General features: G+C 40.5%; 1 protein-coding gene across 1 annotated transcript in view; it reads right to left on the reverse strand.

Annotated features, from left to right (window-relative positions):
• Nucleotides 1-25,026, reverse strand: part of SEC24D (SEC24 homolog D, COPII coat complex component) — an 89,819-nt gene extending 64,793 nt beyond the window's left edge. The window contains exons 1-7 of the mRNA XM_026647797.2: nt 24,924-25,026; nt 20,842-21,035; nt 16,205-16,331; nt 9,784-9,932; nt 5,969-6,244; nt 5,199-5,320; nt 829-940 (exon numbers count right to left, since the gene is read on the reverse strand). Coding sequence (XP_026503582.1) covers nt 829-940; nt 5,199-5,320; nt 5,969-6,244; nt 9,784-9,932; nt 16,205-16,331; nt 20,842-20,992 — 937 coding nt within the window. The 5' untranslated portion in view covers nt 20,993-21,035; nt 24,924-25,026. The remainder of the gene's footprint in view (nt 1-828; nt 941-5,198; nt 5,321-5,968; nt 6,245-9,783; nt 9,933-16,204; nt 16,332-20,841; nt 21,036-24,923) is intronic.
• Nucleotides 25,027-27,102: the final 2,076 nt, after the last annotated feature.

Consider the following 27,102-nt stretch of genomic DNA (forward strand, 5'->3'; position numbering starts at 1 on the left):
CCACTCTAGATGCTATGTTGTTTTGTTATGAAGGAGGTGGCAGTACTAAGGGCCGGATTCTGAGAGGAGCAGAACACTCCACAATTCTCACTGCCTATACTGGAGGAGCTGTCAATCGCTCAGCCTCTGCTAGAGCAGACAGCCCTCAAATAGCACAGCAAGGCCACGATCCTGCAAACACTTTGGCATATGTATAATCTCAGTGAAGCCAACTGTTAACAAAGCCAATGGGAGTATTCAGAAATGTAAAACTAGGCATGTGCTTATGGTGTATGCAGGGTTGAGGTCTAAAGATCCTCAGTCAATTCTGGTACTCAATATTTCCGTGTTACAAGCTTGCATTTCTCTCTCTCTCTCTCTCTCTCTCTATTTTTTTATACGCAATACTGCCATGGAAATACAGTAATGGTGACTGCATTGCTCTGAACTATTAACATTTAGTATTGTCATTTCTCTTCCATGCTACCTTAACTCGTAGGGTTAAAAAGAACAATTAGCAATGTTTTACAGACACAACCGAGACAATGGAAATGAAGGTGCATTAAGGATACATCGAATGGGTTTTGCCTTTTATTTATGGCACAAGCGTCTAATTAGTATATATCTTTTCAAAAGTGCTGAGCAACCATATATATTCCATTGAAATTAATGAGAGGTTCAGGAGCTCTTTGCATTTTTGAAAGTCATGCCACCACCTTTGTCTAGGTGCTTAATTATGGGTTTGGGAGCATAATTTTAAGCAACCAAATTTGAAAATTTTGGTCGATAATTGTTTTTTAACTTCATTTCAACTAGTAAAAAACCCAAAGTGATCCCACAAATAGTTACCTTGATCTTGGATGACACAATCTGTGGTGACAAGAGGAGGAACTTGGCCTCTGATGTTTGTAGCATAGATTTGACCTCCTCTGGAAGCCTTATCATTTTCAATTACTTGAATCTGAAGAATCAGAAATAAAGAGAAAAACATGAAATAGGGTAGACTATGGATTTCCTCAATTTCATACAGAGTTTACAAGTAACGCCCCCCCCAGGTAACCCTATTAGCATTCATTATCTATACAGATGTGCATAGTAGATAAGGAGTATATTGTAGCATGTATTGTCCAAAGAGGATTAAAACAATAATATACATATATCTATGTCCATAACTGTTTTATGCACCTTCTTAGTTCCTATTTGCCTAGGGTTGAACTTTGTCATAGTAGACCTGGATAATGGGCAAACCAAGAATGTCAGACAGTCAATGCTCAACTCCCCCTTCTGCAGGAAAACTCTCAGAAATGGACTAATGGGGAAGCAATCTCAGCAAAGTTCTCCACTGAAAGGAGAGCCTTTTCTCCCTGAATAACAAAAAGCAGAAGAGCCAAGCTGGCAGGTCTTCTACAGCCAGCAGCTGCCTTCAAGAGGCAAATTGTCACGCTGCGTGAAATTGTAAATCTGCCCCTGGGGTGGACACAGAAATGAATAGCCACTTGAGGCCAAAATTAGCATGACAAGTTGCTTCTTCGGCCCCATCTAAAATACAAAACTGGGATCGATTTAACTAAAGGTGTTCTGTTGAACAGATTTAGCTAAACTGGAGAGTTGTGTGTGGACATTCTTACATATATTTAAGCCTGGTTTATAGCAGTTTAGCTTGCACCTGAAATTTAACTGCGGTTGGGAGACTCATGAAGCCTCTGTCAGACAGCAGAGATAGAGGCAAATACATCAGGATAGAGCCCACTGACTGTTATTCAAAAGCTATTCCCAATACACTGGGAAAAATCTTGGGGGCAAGTATCATTTTGAACCTTTCCCAGTGTAACTGACTCTGTCCCTTTAAATGGCTACATTTCTGTATTGCATGTTTAGCTTGCTTGACTTCCTCTCTACTCTTCAGCTTGTGTACCTATTGCTAGCTGCTTGCATAAAGGGAAAACAAACCAATTATTTACTCCAAAAAAAGTCCATTGGCTGAAGAAAGTGAACCTTTTTCAGACTGAACTCTGTAGAAAACGCATGTAAACTGTACTCTCAAGAGTTAACTGACCTAAATATATCATTATTCTTGGAACTAGTTGTTGACAAAGTACAGATGCTGCATTTCATAGATGTTTTTAGAGCACAGATGAATCTTGTAGGAAAATCTAATCAACATTGGCTATACATAAAAAAGCATTTAGCTGGCAATACTATTGTAATTTTATAATATAAACATAACACACACAGAGAGATATTTATCCCTCATTTTCAATTAGCTCTTTGCCCTTTACAGTCACTGACCCAGATCTCTTTTCTTTTAAACATGTAGTTCTGATCCTTACTGTGCTGCTAAAACAAACAATTTAACAACTTTTTTTTAACATTGCTGTCACTATCAAGTTTGTTTATTCTCCTAGGGTAACTGAAACAAGACATCAGATTATTCCAGGGATATTTTTTTAGATAGAATTCTAACATGTTATCCTGCTTTATGGGAAATGGTGAGATGACTTAGCTATTAAAGTCATAAAAACACTTATTTTTTAAATAATAGTTTGTCACACTTAGTTACATCTGAAGTGAGCAACAGAGAGCCCTTTCCCTCAAGGTTCCTTCTCTCCAGTGTCAACTGTTACACATCATCTTCATCCATGCCTGAAGACCACCCAAACAGAGTCTGAACTGATCAAGGGAGTGGCCTTAGCCTCCTGCCCCTGCAGCTATACACTATTTCATGGAGTATTAACAATATATTTCTTTAATGTAAATTCTTCCTTACACATGGTGGAAAACACACATGAGATTCCACGGATACATAGTTAATAGTGCAGCTGTCTGTCTACTTGTGGCTTTGGGGTCAGGTCACAAGTGCCTAAAGCTCAGATCTTCAAAGGTATTTAGGCCCCTAACTTCCAGTGCGAGCTAGGCATCTAAATCCTTTGAGAATCTGGGTAAGAGTGACTTCTGAGCACAAGTCCCATTGATCTTCAAGCAGGACTTGAATTCCTAACTGACCTAGGTGCTTTTGAAATCAAACCCTTTAACATTTTTGAGCTAATAGATATATGCATTTAAGTCCAAGACAAAATATTACAAATATTTCAGTGGTACAAATGTGCAAAAGAGGGAAAACCAGCAGTTCAGTCTACTTCAAATTTCTCGAAGATGTTGAGATATAAAGAACTAGAACAATGCAACAGTAATACAGTGTAATTATATCCAATGCAAAAAAAGTATTCCTCCCTGAACTAAGTGCAAGCTGTTTTTAATAAGATAGGCACAATGGCTGTTGTCAGAATGCTCATGGAATGCATTTGCAATCCTTGGAATACCGAACTCAAGTCCACAGTGGAATTTATCATTCATGCCTCAATGGTTCTTACAGTAGTACTACAACCTCACAGTGTATGCCAGTAACAGAAACACAATTGTTTTACAGTATTAATTTATAATGGAGCCCAGGGACACTATTTGAGATTCAGAAAAAAAGTTAAATGAACTCTAATCTAATATGCAATCAAAGGTGCCAAAAGCAGCAACTTGCTATCTATGAAATCTTACTTGTCAATAGGCTTAGTGGAAAAATAATCACTGTTCATTGTGATTCGCGAGGTGTTCCTGCATATCTTCTACTGCACACAGAACAGAAAGACTTGTTTATAAACATACTATAGACAGCCTCACTACTACAAGTGCCTAATTTAACAAGAGTGGTTTGAGTACAGGACCATGAACCAGGAAACTCCAAGTTTTAATCTTGATTCCCATATTTCTCTGCTCTTCAGCCAGTCACTTTTCTGCCTCTTCTTTCGCCATACTTTCAGAGTTGTGGTCAGCATAGGTGCCTGAGCTGGAGCCCCACTCAAACACAGGGCTGCACTCTGTCACCTAACAGCATATCCTCAGCAAAGGCTCCTCAGCTTTGGAACTTGTTTTCCCACCCCTCACTTCCCCCTCCTCTGGTCCACTATTGTCCTCAGTTTGTTGGCTTGCCCAAGCAAAGGGAGTCTAGGACAATTCTGGCGGAAGAACATAAAAGATGAGAAATGTGTTCAGTTGCTGGCTTATGAGTTACATTAATGATAGGGCAGAGGGGAGCTCCTGAAGTAGTTCATTTGCATAGCTGTATTATAAAGAAGTGTCAAAGAGCAAAGAATAGATGCTCCTTTTTATGGAAGGACAGTAAAAACTGTAAGTACATAATATATAAAATTGGGGAACTAATAGACCAGTTAGCTGTGCAAGGTGAGACTCCACAGGGAGTGGAGTAATTGTGGATAGTTAAAGAGGTCTCTGAACATAAAGCATTTCTAGATGAGTGTGAAATCTTATTAGCAATTAGTGACTGAGTAAATAATTTATTGTAACAGGGGAGATGACCAGCCAAGAGATTAAATACAGTTCAAAACTTTTTGTACATTTTCCTTAACATGTAGGGCCTGATTCTGATCTCACTCAAACACATGTAAATAGAGAGTAACTCCACTGCCTTCAACAGTGTAAAAGAAAGGGGGGGGGGGGAAATCAGGCACATAGTAGAAAAGTTTTCCCAAAGCCATTTTAATTCAACAATAGAATAGGCCTGTACATCCTACTGCTTCATTGTCCATCATGTACAGATCCCCACTGGTGCTTTGGATGATTTTTCCAATCCTCTGGGCATTTAGTTCAAATGATAGTATTTCAGATACAATTAAAGTTTTAGATCTTCCTGGAGTAACAGGAGATGGTGGTTTATTTGAAAGGTTTGCAAGTAGTAATTAATCATAGAATATCAGGGTTGGAAGGGACCTCAGGAGGTCATCTAGTCCAACCTCCTGCTCAAAGCAGAATTGTGTGTATGAATCCCTAGGAACAGATCAGGTGTTGCTGAAGGGAACTATACTGTAATATTACAGAGGAGACGTCACATTAAAAAACGCAATGAATTAGAGTAGAAAGTCTACACTAATTTTCTAACAAGATTCATGGATATTTTCCAAAAATGGCACTAAAGCTACACATGGCTGCCACTTAATCTAAAAGTGACAACATAACCCCTCTAAGTACAGAATACCACATAATTAAAGAATTATGTTACATTATGAACATATTCTATGAGCCATGTGGCACAGCACATTTTAGAAGTCTAAAAAACCCAACAACATAAAAACACAAAGTTAGCTTTGATAGTTCTTTGTAACATTCTAATATGAAAGCATTCACTAGAAACTAAATACACTATTACTTACGGGGCTTGGGATGGAGTCAGGATCAAGCTTCCTCTGCTGTGGACCAGCAAGCTGTCCTGGGCCCCCAGGAAAGGAACCAGGATAAGAGAGCTGAGAGCCTGCCATCTGAGGGCCATAGTTGGCTGCAGAATTACAAAAGCCCATTCATCAAATTTAAAGTGTTTAAAATCTGTCATGCTCTTACATTGTTCCATCCAATATCTGGGCATTTTATCTTACACTATATTTTATTTCAGTAAGATTTGTATGGCATTTCCCACTTCCCACAAAATGTGCTTTCTCTGTGGGAGAGGATGGGGAGATGGAAAGAGAAAAATCTCCCTTAAATAGTATTTATGAATATTAAAAAAAACAAACAAAAACCCCCAAAACCCCACACTTTGCAGCTCAGTTTCTCCCCCCCCCAAAAAAGGGAGAGAAAGTAGTTTTATAATATGATATAGCCGAATTTTGCATCAGGCCTTAACCTGACTTCTATTTTTGTAGATACAATTTTACAAGTGCAATTAAAAGCACCTGCACTTTTATACCCATGATTCATTGTTTGAAGGATAAGCCTAAAATTAGGCATGACATGTACAGGTACCAAAGTCCCTCCTGCATGTGGCTGCTGTGGTGTAGTCAGCAATGCCTCCCATGACTGATTAGGCCCTACGTGTCAAAAATGAAACTGCACCTTTAGTTTCAGCTTTACTCATGAGATGGCAGCAGTTCTAATGCATAATATTTAATGCATGTTTTTTAATAAGAAACCAAACGTCCATCTTTACCATGCTGTGGATGATACCCAGGCACTGGGGGTTGTCCTGGAAGTTGCTGCAAGTTGGCATTTGGGGGTACAGATCCAGGAATCCCATCCTGCATAGCCATTGGAGGCAGTGAGGGTGGAGTACAAACACCATTCAGATTATTTGCTGGTGCTGGAGAAATCTGAGATCCAGGTGGCAAGACCATTTGCTGCTGTGTTGGTGGTGGTGGAGGACATGGACCTTGAAAAGATGTTGGAATCCCAGAAGGCATGAGAGAACTCTGAGAAGAACCAGGACCTGTGCAAGAACATTACTGTTATACATCCAACGATCTGAAAATGATAACATGCTAAATCATTTAATGTTATTAGTTGCTAATATATTTTCAGCCTATGTATGAATACTGTAATTTAAACTGACAGTGCCTCTAAAGCAGAGGTGGGCAAACTATGGCCCGTGGGACCATCCTGCCCAGCCCCTCCCCCACAGCCTCAGCTCGCCGTGCCATCAGCGCTCTGGGAGACGGGGCTGCGAGAGCCGCTGGGTGTAGTGTATTAAATTGCTCCCTGTAGGAATGTGGTACTTACGGAGCACCAGGACTGGCAGCCAGAAGTAGTACACCGTAGAGTAGGAAAAACAGAGCAGTGTAAAACTTATACCTTCAGTAGACTAAAGAGTATTTAAGGTCTACACTTAAATGAGAGGGAAATGGTAAAAAAACTATTTTCTACACAATCATTTTCAAAGGCAAGCTATTAACAGTAACACAAATCAATGCTTTTTGACTAGTCTGAAACATCTCACAGAAGTATCGTAAAAATGCTGGACCAAATCTAGCCCTGTGTAAAGCAGGCATAATGTCACTGTGCATTTGCACTCTCAATACACCGGGGTGAATTTAATCTGTTAGACTAAGGAATGTTTTAAAAGGCACTCATCTTTGTGATTAACTGCACAAACTGAGGGCAAGATCCTCAGTTAGCATAAATTGGTTTCATTTCATTGGAGTCAGCAACTAGTAAAGACAATGGTGAACTTATGCTAGCTAGGGATCTAGTCCTGAATTTGGAAGGTTTTATCTGGTATCATACCACTTTGTAGTTGTTCTCAATCTCAATTTTAATACATTCATCCTTCTAAACAATGCAGGTGACAGTCAAAAAAACAAAATAAGACACACAAACAGAGATGGGAGCCCAGTCCTGCTCTTATTCAAGTCAATGGTAAATTCCAAACTGAATGAGATCAGGCCCTAAGTTTGCATTCTCTAACTTTCAGTAGGTCTACAGAACAAACCAATTGAAGTCAATGAGAGGTTTGCATACACACTACATTTAAACTCTACTATTAAAAAATAAAAAACACACAAAAACCAACAAATCTTTGCTGGAAATAGAACAAAGTACTATCAAAACAGAAAGATCCTCCTGAAGCTGGTAAACAGTAACTGTGGTTATGAACAGTGGGCAAGACAGAGGCAAAGAGCACAAAAACGAATGTGAGTTGATATTTCAACAAGAACCCAGTGGTAGCTCCAGTACAGCTGAAAACAGGTTTAGTAACATAATATAAAATAACTCTCATTATTATCAGCAAAAAGAACAGGAGTACTTGTGGCACCTTAGAGACTAACAAATTTATTTGAGCATCAAATAAAATAAATTAACAAATGTATTTATTTATCTCTAAGGTGCCACAAGTACTCCAGTTCTTTTTGCAGATACAGACTAACAAGGCTGCTATTCTGAAACCTCATTATTATGTGATCCCTAATTGTATTAGCACAGTATTTCTTATATGATCCCAATATAATCCTCATTCCAGAGGAACTTTATCAACTTGAGTAGGTAAGAAAATATGTGTACTTTCTTATTGTCATAGAGCCAAATTCTCCACTCCTAAATAGAGCAAAACTCCCAATGACCCAAGTTTTGCTTGATGAAAGGCCACAGAATTTGGCTCATGACCATAACATAGCATAGTTAGAAATCTTATTTGGTAACTTCTTGGATCCCTACTTCATCCAGAAAATGATTTTACAACAGATATTTCCCAAACCTCCAGAGTTCAGTCCCCAACACGGAAGGGGTGAGACACACATTCTGGGCACTGACACAGCTTGCTTGCAAATGAAAGTCTTTCATTTGCATGCCATATTAGAAAACTGCACATCTATGTAGTTGTCTCCTTGCACAAACCCAAAATTTGCAGAACCAAATGTTTCACACAGACGTTTTGTGAAAAGAGAATAGGCACCAACATATGAAAATGTGGACCTTAGCAACTAATTTGCTTTGATAGATTTTGTTCTACTTTGCATTCAAGTTTTGGGGGTTTTGGTTGCTATTGTAGAAATCAAATGATCAAACTTTTAAAGATATGCCTAGAAGGATATCACTCGCTCTCTTCCAGCGCAAGTAAAATGAATGCATATGGGAACCTGCCACCCAGCACAGAGGATGGCACAATGACTCTCAGAGGTTCCCTATAAAATGGCGCTATTACTGTAAAAAGCACAAAGGGTTTAGCTCCTGATTACCTTTCTAATGTCATAAAATTCATGCCTATGTTATCTGCTTTCAGAAACAGGTCTTTTAAAAGCAGGATATAACTGAACTTCATCACTGGAAGCTAAGTCTGTGTACTGCTATGCTAGTGAATTATGCAACCCCATTATTAATTACTTGTACATCAAACTAATGTGCGGGTCAACCCTGAAAAGTAACTGTAAAAAATGACAAAAGGAGTCCCATGATTATTGTGTCCCAGTAACTTCAGTTCAAGTTTTCTTGATTTACAAATAAAAAAAGAGTTTTTTCAAATTGGCAGCACTACAAATTCACCCTGGGATCTGAAAGTCAAGCTGGGCTCTTTCATTCTCAAACATCATTATTGGTAAAAGATTCTACAGGCCAAATTCTGATTTCATTATAACTATGCAACACCGTTGTCTTCAGCATGGGTGCACAGTTGTAAATGAGGGCACAATAAAGCCCTTAAGTAGAACTTTGTTAACAATTCTGATGATGTTATGCAAGCAAGAATAGAGTCCAGCTCACTCCTCTCATAGCTGTGTTCATTCTACAGTGTTAATGGGAGTAAAGACATAATACACTCTAAAGTGAGCAGATATGACTTTCAGTACACCCAGGGAGCACATCTGTTGAGTTACCTTTTTTTTTTTTTTTTTTTAACAGAAACTTTCAAAGACGAATCAAACTTTAAAAAGACAAGTTTCTAAAATTAGTCTCAATATCCATTAGTGGGAATAGCAGTTAAATACCAAGACATGCTGATTTAACACGCAGTATTATGGAAAATATCTAACACAAAGAATGCTTGATAAACAGTAAGGTGGAATTTTTAAAAGTTCATAGTGTTGTCCTAACTCTATTTCGACAGAAGTCAATGGGAATTTTACTATTACCTTTAATGACAGCACAGTTAAGCTAGCACTCAGCACTTTTGAAATCTTCAGGCTATATCATTGGTTTTCAAACTTTTTTCATTTGCAGACCCCCTAAAAATGTTCAAATGGAGGTGCAGTCCCCTTTGGAAATCTTAGACAATCTGTGGACCCCCTGGAGTCTGCGGACCACAGGTTGAAAATTACTGCCCTATATGGTTCTTACAAGAACATTTAAAGGTAGAAGGAGCAGGATGAGACTGACATTTAGAAACCTGAGTAAGTAACAATGCTCAACACGGTGGTCTCAAAGAGCAATCTACAGTTTACTTTTGACTTATTTAACAATATTAAAAAAATCAAAATAGATACATTGTTGGCTCTTTCATCATATTTTACGAAAATGGATAAATGATAACGCAACCATTACCATAGTTATTTATCTGCAGGGTGCTGAACTGATTAGCCAGTTGTGTTGTGGATGAAGAGGATGCACTATTTGGATAGGATGGCTGTGACTGAGGGCAGTACGGGGGATAGGAAGGTGCTGCATTGTTGCGAGGTGAAGGGTCTTGAAATCTGAAAAGAGAAATTAATGTATGTTTTTTATATATATATATTAAAAAAAATCATCTCAGCCAATCACAACTAGAAAGTCTAATATCTCCTCACAAATGACACTGAAAGGGCCAAAATAAGGGCCAAAATTACAAAGGAGTCTCCTCAGATTGTCCCCACACAAAGTATATTTTTATTACAATAGAAATGAAGAGTGCATACAGAGGAAACGGTGTGCCTATACAGAGAGCAAGTATTCATTTGCACACATAATTGCGTGTTAGAAGCAATTAAACCTGAGGGGGCCTGTATATAAGATTTTGCTGGTGCAGTTTTAGAAGTTCTTTTGAAATTCTGAACCCAAACGTCAAATCATCTGACTCCTTTTCCACCTGTGGGGGACAAGGGCACAGCCTTAGTTTTGGGTGGATGAGGAAGATTCCTACTGTATTAACAAGGGGAGAGTTTGTGTGTGTGTGTGTGTGCATCAGGCTGCGGGAGAGAGAGAGCTGAAGAATCTTTGTATGTGGAGGAAGGAGGAACAGCCTGTGTGTGGGAAGCAGTGGGTGCTGTTCTGGTCTTCTACACTGTTCTGACCATACTTCACCTCTGAACGTGAAGGGACCTCTCTTTCCTTTAAGTGAAATATAACTTTGTTTTCTTGCTATTTTGTCCTGAATTACAATACCAGTTCTTTCTAATGTGAGAATATGTGCAGTACATAGGGATAGGATAAGGATATAGTACATAGCACACAGCAGATGAAGTAAAGGACTGGGAGTCAGGACTGGTGTAAGTTCTAGTTCTGGCATCACCACTGACCTGCTGAGAGACATTAGGTCAGTCACCTCGCTAGTCTGTGTCCCTGATTCCCCTCCCATCCTTTGTCTATTTACACCACAGGCTATTCAGAGCAGGAACTGACTCTCACTAAAAGTGTTTGGGCATGGTACAATGGGGCTCCAATATGAGCTGGTGCCTCTAGATTCTACCACAATACTAACAATAACTGAAACTTCCTAATTTAGATATCTAATTAAAACACAAATACATTTTTATTTAAAATAAACTATTCATAAATATATCTGGATGACAACTAAAACAGAAATGTGAAGACATTAGTAGTTTGACTCACTGATCTCTAAGACATTGCTGCTAGACAGCACCAAATTAATAAAAAAACATTCAACCAAAAATAGTTACAGCTAAGAATTTAGAAACTTATCATACAGTTCTTTTTTTTTGGTTACTCCTTGGAAGCCATTTTATTCAAGCTATTTTCGTTTTTTTCTAAGGCAGCTACATACATATTTTTATTTATAACGATACAAACTACGAATTATGCTACTGAACCACTCTATGGTCAACTTTCTCCATCATCTTCATCTCTCTTCATTATCTTCCTCCACATTCTCCTTCTTATCCCTCCTGCCATCTTCATTTTAACCTTTCCCTATTTTATTTCACACTCTTCTTGTTCTACCCCTTCATGTAACCCTTTCTCTTCGCTCTACTTTCCCCAAACATCTACCAAAGCTCACCAAACATCAACCTTCCTCTCCAAAGTAAATCACAGAGAAGGCAGCCACCAGCCTTCAAGAATTTGAGAAAGCCTCATATCTTTAGGACATCCTGTTGAGTTTTGTCTGTGATGTTGGAAGCTGGCTTAAAGAAACTGCTAAGCAGGCAAACTGAATATTGATGCACAGACATGCACAAGCTTCTACTCTCTATTAGCTGGTAACTGATGTAATGCATTCATCATTATATGACAAACCAAGAGGTTCTAGTCATAAGAAGAAAACTTGATACAGAAAGATACAGAAAATTAACGTAATTTCTATAACAGATGGTATTTCTAACACCTGTTTGTTGTCTTTGTCTCCTCCAAGTAGAGGAGACAAAAAAGTGTAATAATACTAAAGCTTTTCTCAGTGCTGGTTCACTTTCTATTTTTATATTTCTAATCAGACATAGAAAAAAAGGTCAAAGGTGATTCTCTACTCAGGGAATATATCCTACATAAAGGTTGTATGAAACACATGGTCCAAATTATTCCTCAGTCTACATTAGATAGTTACTTGATCCAGGAATCCAAAGATCAGTGTTTTCCCCCAGTGAATCAGATTTACACTTCTAACCCCAATAGCCATTCCAGAGCACAACATTCATTTGAAACAGCTGGTCTGACTTGTTCCTCTGAAAAGCAGAATGCACTATTATACAATAATGAGCATGAGAAGTCTATTGGTGCCCAGCATGGATGTATTGCAAGAAAAAGGACAAAAGCCAATTGCCTTCAATCGCCTACATATACCAATAACCCAGCACCAGTAGCATATTAATGTGCACAGTGAATAAATTATTGCTATTACAATAAAGCTTTTAATTGTAATTTTTTAAATACAAATATTTTTAAACTACAATCTTGCGTTGTTTATGCAATCTATGCTTCCACATTAAAAATAGTTCCAAACAGAAGTTGGGAATAGAGGACTAGTTCCCAATTTACTTGTAAATTTACTAGGGCTGTCAAATGATTAAAAAAATTAATTGCAATTAAAAAAAATTAATTGTGATTAATCACGCTGTTAAACAATAATAGAATACCATTTATTAAAATATTTTTGGATGTTTTCTAGATTTTCAAATATGTTGATTTCAATTATAAGACAGAATACAAAGTGTACAGTGCTCACTTTATAAATTCTAATTCTATAGTCTGAGACAATATATTCATGTAATGTTTAAGAAAAGTTTTGTAAAGGAGTTCCAATAGATCATGGATTAGGGACCCAATCTTATGGGGTTCCAGTGGCTTCTGTACAGATTATTTAATCTACCCACCCACTGGGACTCGGTGCTCGGTCAGAGATGCTTAGTTTTGCAATTTTCAGACTGTGAATCTGTCTCCAGAGAGAACATGCTTGTTAACAGCAAAAATGTTTTTAAATAAATAATATATAGAGGTGAGAAATAACAGACCTCAACCCTATTGTCCCTCTGCAAATTTGTGTACACAGAGTCAATCCCTTACCTCTCTCTAAAAGTGCAAAGTTTCAAAAAGTTCAATGAATAGAAGATTGTTGGGGGCGGAATAGATCTGGACAAGGAGATGAAGTCTGAAGATAAACGTGAGAAGGGAGGGGCAGGCAGTAGAAACAACAGTGAAACTGTTTGAGCAGAATATTCCATTAGTCTTGAGGTCTTTCTTGAGTGTAGCCTTCACTGATTTGAGATCTACCATACTTGTGTCTCAGTAGTAGGGAAAAACTGTAATGGCAGCAGGCCATAAAAGAGACCCAGTTTGGGAATATTTTAATGAAGTTCCTCTACCTGTGGGTAAGACAGGGATGTGTGCAAAATGCAAACAGTGCAACAAAGAAATGCAAGACCTGTTTGTCCGAATGAAACAACATCATGAGAAGCATTCCTTCTCAGAAGTAAGTTGCATTGAAGATGATGAAAGGAACATGTCTGAACATGCAGGATCTTCAGGTTGGTAAAAATTTTTATTTCATACTTCTTTTGTAAGGAATTCTTGTCATCCTTCTGGACTATTCTTGAATTCTCATGTTTGAGCAAAAAATATAGTTGTTACTCTAGGGTACTATCATTTTAGATGCAGTTGTGATAAAAAATAAATAGCTGAAATAGGCAGATCTTCCTTTTACAATTTCACCTTTAAAGTAGTACTGAGTGTCAGTGAATGCAATGAGTAATACTAAATGAGCACTATGGTAATAATACTGAATTGATTTATTTTGTTTAGGAAAATCCATCCTCAACATACAGGATTCTGAAGACTATCCACCTTCAAGATCACCATCATTTTCTATAGTTTCAGAGTTATCTGCGAATGATAGTGTTTCAGTCATATCATCATCACATAGCCACAGTAAATAGCCACCTGTAGCAAAAAGAAAAAAAAAATCTCCATCATCCAAAACCAACCATAGGTAAGTTTGTGATGAGAACCAGCAGATTACAAAAAGATGTAATTGATGAAAAAATTGCCTGGATGTTTATGCAGCAAACTCTCCTTTATGTATGATTGAGAACCCACACTTCATTAACATGGTTCAGTCATTAAGACCAGGATACAGTCCACCCAACAGAGCAGATGTTGCAGGCAAATTGGTGGAAAAAGTGAATGAAAGAGAAATTGAGCAGGTGCAAAAGGTCTAGAGGGTGAAATTGTTAACCTGAGTCTTGATGGGTGGAGCAATGTCCACAATGATCCTGTCGTATGTGTGTGTGTGTGACAAAAGAAGAAGGGAATGTCTTCCTTACAGAAACAATTGATACATCAGGAAATGCACACACAGCAGAATACTGACAAGAAGTACTGTAGCAATAAAAGCTATAACAAACTGTGAAAAAAAATTCAAATGTCTAGTATGCAGCTTGGTCACAGACAATGCTGCAAATGTATCCAAGATGAGAAGAAATTTAGAAGAGAGTCCCAAGCTAATAACATACGGTTGCAGTGCTCATTTGATGCACCTCCTACCCAAAGACTTTAGTGTTCCAGAAATAAAAGCTAATGTTGAAATTGCAAAATACTTCCGTAACAACCACTTTGCAGCAGCTGCTTTGAAAAGAGTGGGAAGAACCAAGCTAACTTTCCCACAAGACGTGTGATGGAACTCAGTAGTGGACTGTTTTGAGCACTATATCAAGAACTGGCCTAATCTGATGACAGTTTGTGAACAAAATCGTGAAAAAATAGATGGCACCGTCACAGCCAAAGTTCTGAACATTGGGCTTAAGAGAAATGTTGAACACATGCTGAGTATCCTGTAGCCTTGAACAAAAAGCAGGGAAATAGCTGTTTTATTGCTGATGCTGTTGAATTTGGAAGGAACTGAGTGAGATCTTAAAAAGAGAAATATGCAATGATAGAGTTAAATTACAAACATTAAAAAAACCGAATGGGACAAGCACTATCTACAGCTCATTTTCTTGCAAATATTGTCAATACTCAGTACCAGGGTCAAACCTTAACTGCTGAAGAAGAGGAGTTGCCTATGACATAGACATCCAGCAATCATCCCTCCATAATGCCAACTATAATACACTTCAGAGCTAAGGGTGAAGCATTCAAGAAATATATGTTAGCTGATGATGTTTTAAAGAAAGTCTCACCAGTGAACTGGTGGAAGTCACATAAGCACTTGGATTCAGAGACTGCTAAAGTAACAATCTCACTTTTAACAGCAGTAGCTTCTTCTGCCAGTGTAGAAAGAATATTTTCTTCCTTTGGATTAATTAATTCCAAACTGAGAAATCGTTTGGGACCTGAAAAAGCAGGAAAGCTTGTTTTTCTTTTCCAGATTATGAACAAACAGAAAAATGAAGGTGAAGACAACTGAGTTAGCTGCAAAAGCCAATATTTTAAGTTTCTCATGTTGACCTGGCTAACATGGTCGATTTAATTTTTGTGTTTTGTTTTTTTTAAATTTCATTTAACTATTTTAGTTAAAACAATTTTAACAAAAACAAACCTGATTTTAAAAAACTTGAATGTTTAACTAAATTCAAAAATTCACATGCTTGTTTTGTTAAAATATTATGTTTGCTGTCGAAGAAAACAATCCAGAACACATAGCGTTGTTGTTTTAGTTAAATAAAACAATTTAAAATGTCTGTCTGGTGATGTTCTCCTTCTAATACAGCTTGGCAAGAAAATCCTCCAAATATTAATGCTTAACCTGTTGAACTGGAGATAGTTCACCTCCCAATGACTTCATCAATATCTGCTTCAATTACCTTTGTTAAATGAAATAACTAAACCATCATTCATTTTCTGAAATAACTGTAAAACTTATTTTGAAAAGTTTTCAAAATAAATTACTTAAAAAATGTATAGGGTGTACCTTCTCAAAATGAAACCTACATCTATCTCTGAGTTGTGAAGAATATGTATTAAGGTTATTATAACCAACAAGAATGCACTTTTATGTAGAAATCCATGATTAAATCGAGTCTTCCTGACTAGTGATTTAAATCAAATCTTCCCATGAGTTAACTGTGATTAATCAACAGCCCTAAAATTTACCTACTCCTTCTTGGACCCTTTCTCCTTTTTCCTATCCCCAGAAGACTGGCTGACCATTTCAAAGCAACTTGTGACCCAAAATTTACTTTCAACCCACTTAAAAGCTAAACCTGGAAACTGAACAGTGCCCAAGCTAGATGGTTCAGAAATGGCTGAATACCTATGGATCGGCTATGAAAAAAATATATAAAGAAAAAGTTAAATCTGATCTATGCTATTTCTTGAAAATCACCTGTGTGGCTGATGTCCAGTTGAACGGGGGCCATTCTGGAGGTTAGTCTGGCTATACTGATGGGTGCCAGGAGGTGGAGATCCAACAGGAGCAGAGGACCCAAGAGGCACAGTAGATTTCAACATACCTAAAATAAGTCACATTTAAATACATTTATAATAGATATAAAAATGCATGAAATCCATTAAATGGGGACTCACTGGAACACAACAATCAGGAGATGTAAGAATTACGGTTTCAATATCAATAGTCAAGACTGGATGAATTCAGAGCCAGGCACAGAAATTAATTAAAGAAATCCATCAACAATGCTCACCATTTATTACTTTCTTCTCACCTTCCTCTCTTTTTCAACATTTCCCATTCCTTTATTGCTTTCAAGGATGCTAGTTTATGTACACTAACAAGCACAGATTATAAACGTGACCCAGGCCTCAGCTAGGCTATGGCGACGACCTTAAATTTTAAACTTTATAAAGGGGTAAATCCAGAAATTTGACAGGAACAATAATATAAACAATAAAATTCCATAAATAATATAAGGTAACATCAAATACTTGCTTAGGAAAATAAACTAAGTTACCATCACAATAAAAAGTTTTTTCAACAACACGTTGTGTCACCCCAAGAGGGAATCAACAACTCGTCACCCTGGCTTCAAAGTCCAGCTTCGTCTCCAGCTGCCCCGCCTTCTCCTCTTTCTGGCTTGTGATGCTCCTTTGCTTTGGCACTGTGATGACCACAACTCTTTCCAGCAGGTTCACCCACAAACGACAGCTCCTCAAGCCGGAGGATCACCCCAACTTCTCAAACTGTAACCCCATCAGTGTCCCAATGGTCAGCCTGACCAGGCATACGATCTATGTCCCTTGCAGCCAGGCTCCTTGCATGCTGCCCTTCAAGGTCCAGCGTCCTCTAATACAGCTTGCTCAGCAAATCCCCTTTTTACATTAGTGACGCCTCTTTCCGCCTCCTTCTTCTAAATACCTCCTCTCCAGCAGATCTCGAGCCCCCTCACTCAAGCTGCCCTCTCATTGGCCATCTCGCCCCAGGACAGCACTCTATGTTGCTGAATCTCAGCTGCAGGCCCTCACATTACCCCTCTTGGTTGGCAGCAGGTGCTCGTCCCAAAGTTACTACAATGGAACAAAGGGGGAAAATGTGGAGAAGAGGAGAAGGAGAAACAGAAGAAAAGAGATTGTGTAGGAAAGGAAAGAAAAAAACAGAGTAGGAAGGTGAAAAGGATCCTGAAGTGAGAAAGGTAGGGAAGGGAAAGATGAGAAAACAAATTAAGAGCTAGGAAAGAGAGCCTCTGAACTACTGCAGGAAAGTACCTCTGCACTTTTATACTGAAAGCTTATTTGGGAATTCCTAGCCTCCTCATTAAGCTTTTTAGTAAGAAGAAACACCGACGGTTAAGTTTTCCTCAGTAAGACACTCATTTTCAGAAAACTGAAAGAGCTTGACAACACAGGCTTATTCTAAGAATGCCAGCTCACCTATACCCAGTATCCGTTCAGTAGGAGTGTTTCTTAAACATTGAGAAATCCACACTGCTGACCAACTGTACGGAGATTACAATTTATAAAGAACAATAATGTAATGCAGTTAATGTTCCAATCAGTGTTTCTTGGATTATTTTTCTTTTAGGTTAACTTTCCTTAAAGTTAAAGTTTGGATGGATACCAACTTTGGTACTCTCCTTTCTGAATATTCCAAATAAAAAAAACTTCTCATTTCTAGAGGTTCTTCTATTTCATTTGGCCAAACTCAGTCTTGGTATAAAGGTTGCATTGCATTTGATAAAGAGTCCTGGCTCCTCACTCTAGGCTGAATTTGTTCCTGTCACTCATTTCATGAGAACAAGAAAAGTAGACAGGCTATTCAACAAACTACATATACAATCTTGCACAATATGAAGAAATCAGCCTTCTAATTAGCTGTTGATCCTGCTTAATATCTGAAAAATGTAAATCCTAATCGAAGTTTTCCTCTTCTTATAGTCCTCTCTTATCTACCTTCTATAAATGACTTGAACATCTCAAACACCTTTTCTATTTTAATATGTGCTCTCCCTGCCTCTCTGATGTTCTGATCCCCAGGGATCTGTACTAGGCCCAGTCCTATTTAACATATTCATAAACGATCTGGAAAAAGGGGTAAACAGTGAGGTGGCAAAATTTGCAGATGATACAAAACTACTCAAGATAGTTAAGTCCCAAGCAAACTGCAAAGAGCTACAAAAAGGATCTCATAAAACTGGGTGACTGGGCAACAAAATGGCAGATGAAATTTAATGTTGATAAATGCAAAGTAATGCACATTGGAAAACATAATCCTAACTATGCATCTACAATGACGGGATCAAAATTAGCTGTTACCACTCAAGAAAGATCTTGGAGTCATTGTGGATAGTTCTCTGAAAACATCTACTCAAAGTGCAGCGGCAGTCAAAAAAGCAAACAGAATGTTGGAAATAATTTAGAAAGGGATGGATAATAAGACAGAAAATATCATATTGCCTCTATATAAATCCATGGTACGCCCACAACTTGAATACTGCGTGCAGATGTGGTCGCCCCATCTCAAAAAAGATATATTGGAATTGGAAAAGCTTCAGAAAAAGGCAACAAAAATGATTAGGGGTATAGAACGGCTTCCGTACGAGGAGAGAGGAATAAGACCGGGACTTTTCAGTTTGGAAAAGAGGCAACTAAGGAGGGATATGATAGAGGTCTATAAAATCATGAGTGGTATAGAGAAAGTAAATAAGGAAGTGTTATTTACTCCTTCTCATAATACTAGAATAAGGGGCCACCAAATGAAATTAATAGGTAGCAGCATAGGTGCCAACTTTCCCCAGCGCCGGTGGGTGCTCGTGCCCTCCATCCCAGGCCCCGCCCTGACTTCACCCTTTCCCTGCCCCTGCCCTGCCCCCATTCCAACCCCTTCCCCAAAGTCCCTGCCCCAACTCCGCCCCCTCCCTGCCCCTATTGGACCCCTTCCCCAAATCCCCGCCCCGGCCCTGCCTCTTCCCCGAGCGCGCCGCGTTCCCCCTCCTCCCCCCTCCCTCCCAGCCGCGCAAAACAGCTGTTTCACGGTGCAAGCGCTGGGAGCTAGGGGGGAAAAGCGGGCACGTGGCATGCTCAAGGGAGGAGGCGGAGCGTAAGCAGAGGTGAGCTGGGCGGGAGGGCAGTGAGCTGCCGGTGGGGGCTGAGCCCCCACCGATTTTTCCCTGTGGGTGCTCCAGCCCGGAGCACCCATGGAGTCAGCGCCTATGGGTAGCAGGTTTAAAACAAACACAAGAAAGTATTTTTTCACACAACGCACTGTCAACCTCTGGCCAGAGGGTGTTGTGAAGGCCAATACTATAACGGGGTTCAAAAAAGGGAACTAGATAGATTCATGGATGATAGGTCCATCAATGGCTATTAGCCAGGATGGGCAGGAATGGTGTCCCTAGCCTCTGTTTGCCAGAAGCTGGGATTGGATGACAGGGCATGGATCAGTTGATGATAACCATGTCTGTTCATTCCCTTTGGAGCACCTGCCATTCGCCACTGTCAGGGGATGGACCTTTGGTCTGACCCAGTATGCCGTTCTTATGTTGGCCAAAACTTGTATGTCATTTCCCTTTGCAGACTCAGTAACCTGCCCATCAATATTGTTAAGTTTTCCTCCCCCCCTTTTTTAAGCCTTACTCTTTGGTTAAAGGCTACTGCCCTGATTTTTCTCTCCAGTATATACTCCTTTAACTTAATTGAAATTACACCTGATTTACACAGGTCAGTGAGTAGAGAATCAGGTCTTATATAGGTTGCCATTATAAATCTTTGGTCATTTTCTTGCATCAACCCTATGTAAGTTCAATCACATACTCTACTTTCTAAAAAAAATCTGGAGCCCCAGTTTGGCAATCTTTTTTTGAGTTTTGTATCCTGACGTGTGTACGTACAAATATTGACTGCAGCTGTATGTTTGTCCTGCTTTGCTTTATCTGATGTCTGTCAATTACCGTGTATTAATCAGTAGACATATCATACTGAGATATCATGTGCAACTTTCCTCCCAATCTATAAAAACTTGTCAGGTTATTTTCCCTATTAGAAGCCAATTGGCTTATATATGATCAGATAGCTGGCCTATGTTTTCCTCTTTTTAACCAACCCCACCACAGAAAAAACAAACTCAATGAGTACAATACTGAGTAAAGTGCCAACTCGATGTTCACAGTCTAGATCCCGGTTAGGATCTCATTAATCTTTTTAATCAATTATTGGCCCTACAGCAGAAGACAGCTCATTTCTGAAGTGGCCACCTCCCATCAAAGAGGTTAGCTTAGAACATACCTCTCTTTGTTTTCAGAAAAGGTTTTTAACTCTTTCCTTCTCTCTGCATATATTAGGCATTTCTTATCACTGTGGTACCCAAACACAAATACTACTTACTGTTCCCTGCAAAGCAAAATTCACATGCCGTGTAAGTATACATGAAAGGCCTCTTTGTTGCTCTGCATATTGTCTTATCATTTGCACCAGATCAAGACGGAGCATTTTGCACTGGTGTAAATGATTAGATGAGATGCAAGACAATTAAGAATCAGGCCCTGAGCATACAGTACGCTAGTATTGCCTTACCTGACTGAGGTGCCGAGTATGATAGGTTTGGGTCGCCATAATGCCCATAAAGAGGTGAGGAAGTAGGTGGTCCAAAGCCTGTAGAAAAACCTCCAATACCCGGTTGGGATTGGGAATATGGAGGTGTTGCAACATAACCTTGTTGGCTCATTCCGATACTATTCTCATTCCAAATGGGAATCTTCCTTACGAGTCTGTAAAGGAAAGAGTTCCATCAACACTTACTCCATAGCATCCTATGCGACTCACATTTTTGTTACTAAAAGGGATGCAATGAAAACCTTAAGGCAACACAAACTCCGAGTCAAGAAGAGAACAATTTTGTTCCCATCTCTTCCACAGCCTTACTGTGTGAACTTGAACAAATCACTAAATTTATCTGGACATAGTCACTCCATCCCAGGTGAAAAGATTACAGAGTTGGGGTTTGGTTTTTTGGGGGGTGATCTCTGTGGAAGAAAACTCCTTACACTGTTCTATTAGGAGGGGGAGAGAATGGGCTGCATTTGCCCCCAAAGAATAGACTGTGGGTCCGCTTCCCAAACACCACACATCCCACAGGATACAGAGGAAATGCAAGAAAAGCAGAATCAGGATGGGGCAGGACCACTCCAGCAACTACTCGTCCTACCCCAATACACCCCTTGCACCAGGGTGTCTTGCAGAAGAGGAGAGAGGCACAGAGCCAGTTGTGCATTGAGCCTCCTGAACCGGGCATATTCCCAGTAGTGAGGAACGATTCAAGGTCCTTTCATGCTGGTTTAGCTGGAGCAAAGGGCCTACAGTGCACGGATGAATTCATCTCTATAACTGCAAATCCAGAATGTCTCACCCATCTGCATTAGCACCACAGCTCAGGCGTTGGACCCCTTTCAGATTTAAGCAGAACAAAAAGTTATTCGCTTTCTTTGTCCTAGTCATTTTTATTACTCCAAGAGAAGCCGGCAAATATGTCAACACCAGCTACTTCAGTTATCAGTGCCTCCTTAACCCCATTGCTCAGCCTGACTCCCTGCTACCCAGCTCTGCTCCTTACAGACCTCCCCACCTCTGGTCACAGGGAGGCAGGCTGGACAACGGGGCATGGGAGGCTCAGTAAACACAACAGGGTACAGGAGACCTGCTTCCTAACCAATCCCAGGTTCATATTCACAGCTGATGGCTGGCTGGGCAGGCTCCCTCCAGTTAGCCTTTACAGATCCCAGCCAGCCAACCAGCTAGCTACCTAACCCCTGCTTTCCTTTATCTTTCTGCTTTTTACTTTTACTTTTACAGACCCAATCTTCTTTTCCATTGATCGCCCAAACTTGCTCATCATCATCAGAACATGGATCCTTCTAGCAAATGCATAAAAGTGTTTCAACAGACAAGAAGTTGCTACCCCCTTCCCACAGGGCAACTTCAGCTGCCACTCTCCCCTTCTTCCACCCCCACTGTTTTATTAGCATTTGATTTAAAGAGAAACAAAAACCAACACCCACATGTGACTTTAGACCTTCTGACGCCAGGAATTTCGTTTCATTCTGTTTGAAACCTTGATCTCACCTGTAATAACACTTTGGGCATTTGTTTGTTACAGGAAGGTCTTGTTACAAGTATACCTACCAGTGCTTTTCCCTGGGTAGGTTCAAAAATTAAGATGAATATTATGCACTATGCTTCAGAGTTTATTGAGCTAGACTACCACATTTCATAACACTACTTTGCATTTACATAGCACCTTTCATTAGGGGATGTGAAAATGTTTTACGAATATTAAAATTATTTACTTACCCAGCCCTGTTAGGTAATTATCATTACCCCTTTTTTACAGAGTGAAGAAACCAAACCAGAGAATCCCCTGAATCAAAATTTGAAAAAATAAAATCCACTGATTTTTGGTAACCAACATGAGACTGATTGTTCGGAGATACTGAGCATCCAAAACCCCAAATGAAGTCAAGAAGAGCTGAGAGTACTCAGCACCCAAGGGGCCTTAAGTTGTGCACACACATACACACAAAATAAGGCACCCCAAATTAATGGGCACTCCTGGAAAATGTTGCCTAAGCGTCCTTCCCAGGTTAGACAGCAAATTAGCGGTTAAGCCGGGAACAAGTCCCAGATCTCCTTACATCCAGTCCCGTGGTGAATGCTCACAATTCTCCTATACACAAGATTCCCCAATTGTTTAAGATATTTTTGTTAAGATATTTTGTTTAAGATATTCAGCAGTTCCAAACAGATAAGATGACAGAGCTGTCATTTGTTCCTTAGCTACTAAGGTAAAGAGAAAGCCTAGAGGGTGCTTTGTTGCCAGAAGTACTTTTTTTTTTCCCCAGCAGAGAGAGACGTGGCAACATGAGCTTTGGTCACTCTAGAATAGATTTACCTAACAGTCAGCACTAAATGTAGGAAGAGAGAAATCTTCACTCTAAGAAGGTTTCAGCAGCCAACACCTTTCTTAGCCCTGACAGTATCCAAGGGAAACGACTTCCTCCACTACTCAGTCACCAAAAAAACCCAAAAAAACCAAAAACCCAAAACCAAAAACAAAAACTTGCCACGTCAAACTTTCCACACATTAAAAAAAAACCAAAGAGATATTGTGTAAGAAGGAGAAGGACTCTCAAACATAAACATAATGCCAATTTACTAATCTGACTCATCTCATACTGTATTTATATGCATCAGAAATAACCCCCCTCATACACAGATATACATATATACAGAACACACAGTGAAACCTGCTCCAAAACACTACCCAAGATACCAGCATCAAATGATCCACTAGTTAAAGCTGGACTTTAAATAGAGATGTACAAAACTGTACAGGAAACTACACAGGAAATTTTAAGATCGCCTCTTAAACCAGGGGTCTTCTATTGCATGTGGTGTCCTTTTCACAAGTTTCTCTATTGATATACCTACATATAAATATAAATAGAAAAAAGTTTTATTTTCTCTGTTCTCTTATGTCTTTCCCAAAACCCTCCCTAACACTTCACTAATTCAAATGACATCAGTAGTCAGCTAGGTTGCAATCCTGCAGCTGTGTCCATTCAGGATAATTGCTGTGCCCATGCAGAGTTCCACTGAAATCAATGTGGCTCTGGAAAAGCACATAGGCCCATCCACACATGTGCCACTATAAGATCAGGGACTTATACCTATAATATAAAAACACTCTCACCCCAATGCAAGGGAGTTGGTTGTTATTTTTATTATTTAAGTACTAGTGTGTTTGGTGTTGCACAATACATAAAGGGAGCCAGGGTCCCTGCCCCTAGCACCTTACAAACTTAGACAATTAGTACAATTTTTGTATACTATACACTAGAAAGCCAGACAACAATCCAAGCTGAAAGCAGTGACGACTGAGCTGAGGGGTGAAAACATTTTTACTGTACTGTGCATCTTCCCCTTAATAATGCTGTGTATGAGAGACATTCCTCCACTGGTCCCCCACCTGGGTTACTCATGTAGGATATATATTTTCACCTGGGCTCCCCCTTAGTTCTGTGCATGTAGGGTGCATGCTCCCCTGATTGCACTGTTACCTAGTATATGGGATACACCCCATCCCATTGCTCTCCAGTGCGGGATGCATACCTCTCACCCTGGGATGTGTATATAATGCACTCCACTCTGCTGCTCCCCAATACTGTGCATACAGGATTCAAGTCCCTCACAATACTCCAACTCTGTGTTTAGAGCAAACCCCGACGCTGTATATATATGATGCACTCTTCCCCCAGGTCTCCAGTTCTGTATATGCACCCCCCATGTACTCCTAATGCTGTGTATATAGATAGTATCCACTCCTTCCCCAAGTTTCCAGTGCTGCTCATATAAGACGCACCCCACGCTGTACTCCAAGTTATGTGTATATAGGCTGCACCACCAAGCCCCGGCTGGTGTGTATTAAGGGTGCACCCCCCAAGCTGTACACATAGGATGTGTACCACCCTGCAAGCCCCCCAATGCTGTGTATATAGGACGCAGCCCCTGCTGCTCCCTAACAGGGAGTATATAGGATGCACCCCCTTGCTGTGTGCATATAACGCACCCTGCTCCCCACGACTGCCCCAGGTTTCCATTACCTGTGCACTGTGTGCAGCCCCCCTCCCCCGTGTCTCTGTGGCTCGCACGCTCGGGCCGGTCACACAGCAGCTGTCTCCGGCGCGGGGCTCCCGGCTCCTCTCCGCTCGCGGCCGCCTAGTGAACTGCCACGTCTAACAGCGCGCGCCGGGAGCCGCCGCGGGCACGCGCCGCCGCACACAGCCCGGCTCGAAACACGCTCCCTAACTCAGGCGCATGCCCGAGAGAGGAGACCGAGCAGGCGCAGTGACAACCCTGAAGCCACCGCCCTCTCCTGCCTGCAGAATCGGCTCCCTAAGCAGTGCGGGGCGAGGACTGGAGAAGGAAGGGCAGAGGAGCCGCGGTGGGGCCGGGATGCGGACAGTGGTGCAGCAGGGGGGCTGCCGTCTGCTTTCCCTGCAGTGGGGCAGTACAGCTGTCAGGAGGGAAAAAATTAACCCAGAGAGAGAGGGGAAAAGCGGCAGGGTTGTGCTATTTGGTGTTTCCTTAAAGCCCCAGCTCCTGGAGTCCTGAGACTCTCCACTTATGCTTAAAGAGGATGTCACTGAATCTGGCTGGGGGTCGTGGAGGGAAGCTGGAAAATATGACTCCCAGCTGGCTCAAAACCCGAAGGCAGATAGAAGGACTCTCTGCTTTTTAAAAGCTCATTTTAAAACCAACCTTGTGATTTTTTGAGGTTTTGCTCATGACTTTAGAACACTTGGGGATGGCAATATTGTGAGGGACACTTTAACGTTTGGGAGATGTAGTCCCTGATCCTGCAGAAAGCACAGCGATGATAGGCTACATGTGGGCACAGAGGTGCGATTTGCTTGGTAGGAGTAGGGTTTAGCATTACTGTGCAATCAGTGGGTGATGGTAGAAAATCAACTGAACGTGAGATCCCTGGGCAGTGTTGTCACTAAGAGAGCAAATGTGATTCTTGAGAGTATAAGTAAGGAAACAGCAACAGCAAGTAAGAGTAGGGAGGTGATATTATCACTGGTGAAACCATTAGTGAAATACTGTATCCAGTGCTGGTATCCACAAAAGAGGTTGAAAAATAAGAAAGGGTTCAGAAAATAGCTACAAGAATGATTCAAGTGGGAGACTAAAGCAGCTCAATCTAATTAGTTTATTAAAGAGAAGATTAAACGGTGACTTGATCACTGTCTAAGACCCTGGATGGGGGAAAGAATCATAGAATCATAGAATATCAGGGTTGGAAGGGACCTCAGGAGGTCATCTAGTCCAACCCCCTGCTCAAAGCAGGACTAATCCCCAACTAAATCATCCCAGACAGGGCTTTGTGAAGCCTGACCTTAAAAGCCTCTAAGGAAGGAGATTCCACCACCTCCCTAGGTAACCCATTCCAGAACTTCATCACCCTCCTAGTGAAAAAGTTTTTCCTAATATCCAACCTAAACCTCCCCCACTGCAACTTGAGACCATTACTCCTTGTTCTGTCATCTGCTACCACTGAGAATAGTCTAGATCCATCCTCTTTGGAACCCCCTTTCAGGTAGTTGAAAGCAGCTATCAAATCCCCCCTTCTCTTCTGCAGACTAAATAATCCCAGTTCCCTCAGCCTCTCCTCATAAGTCATGTGCTCCAGCCCCCTAATCATTTTTGTTGCCCTCCGCTGGACTCTCCAATTTTTCCACATCCTTCTTGTAGTGTGGGACCCAAAACTGAACACAGTACTCCAGATGAGGCCTCACCAATGCTGAATAGAGGGAATGATCACGTCCCTTGATCTGCTGGCAATGCTCCTACTTATACAGCCCAAAATGCCGTTAGCCTTCTTGGCAACAAGGGCACACTGTCGACTCATATCCAGCTTCTCATCCACTGTAACCCCTAGGTCCTTTTCTGCAAAACTGCTCCCTACCCGCTCGGTCCCTAGTCTGTAGCAGTGCATGGGATTCTTCCGTCCTAAGTGTAGGACTCTGCACTTGTCCTTGTTGAACCTCATCAGATTTCTTTTGGCCCAATCCTCCAATTTGTTAAGGTCCCTCTGTATCCTACCCTCCAGCATATCTACCACTCCTCCCAGTTTAGTGTCATCTGCAAACTTGCTGAGGGTGCAGTCCACGCCATCCTCCAGATCATTAATGAAGATATTGAACAAAACAGGCCCCAGGACCGACCCTTAGGGCACTCCGCTTGATACCGGCTGCCAACTAGACATGGAGCCATTGA

Source organism: Terrapene carolina, unplaced genomic scaffold (assembly GCF_002925995.2).
Source record: "Terrapene carolina triunguis isolate 2854851 unplaced genomic scaffold, T_m_triunguis-2.0 Scaffold66, whole genome shotgun sequence".
Taxonomy (NCBI): domain Eukaryota; kingdom Metazoa; phylum Chordata; order Testudines; family Emydidae; genus Terrapene; species Terrapene triunguis.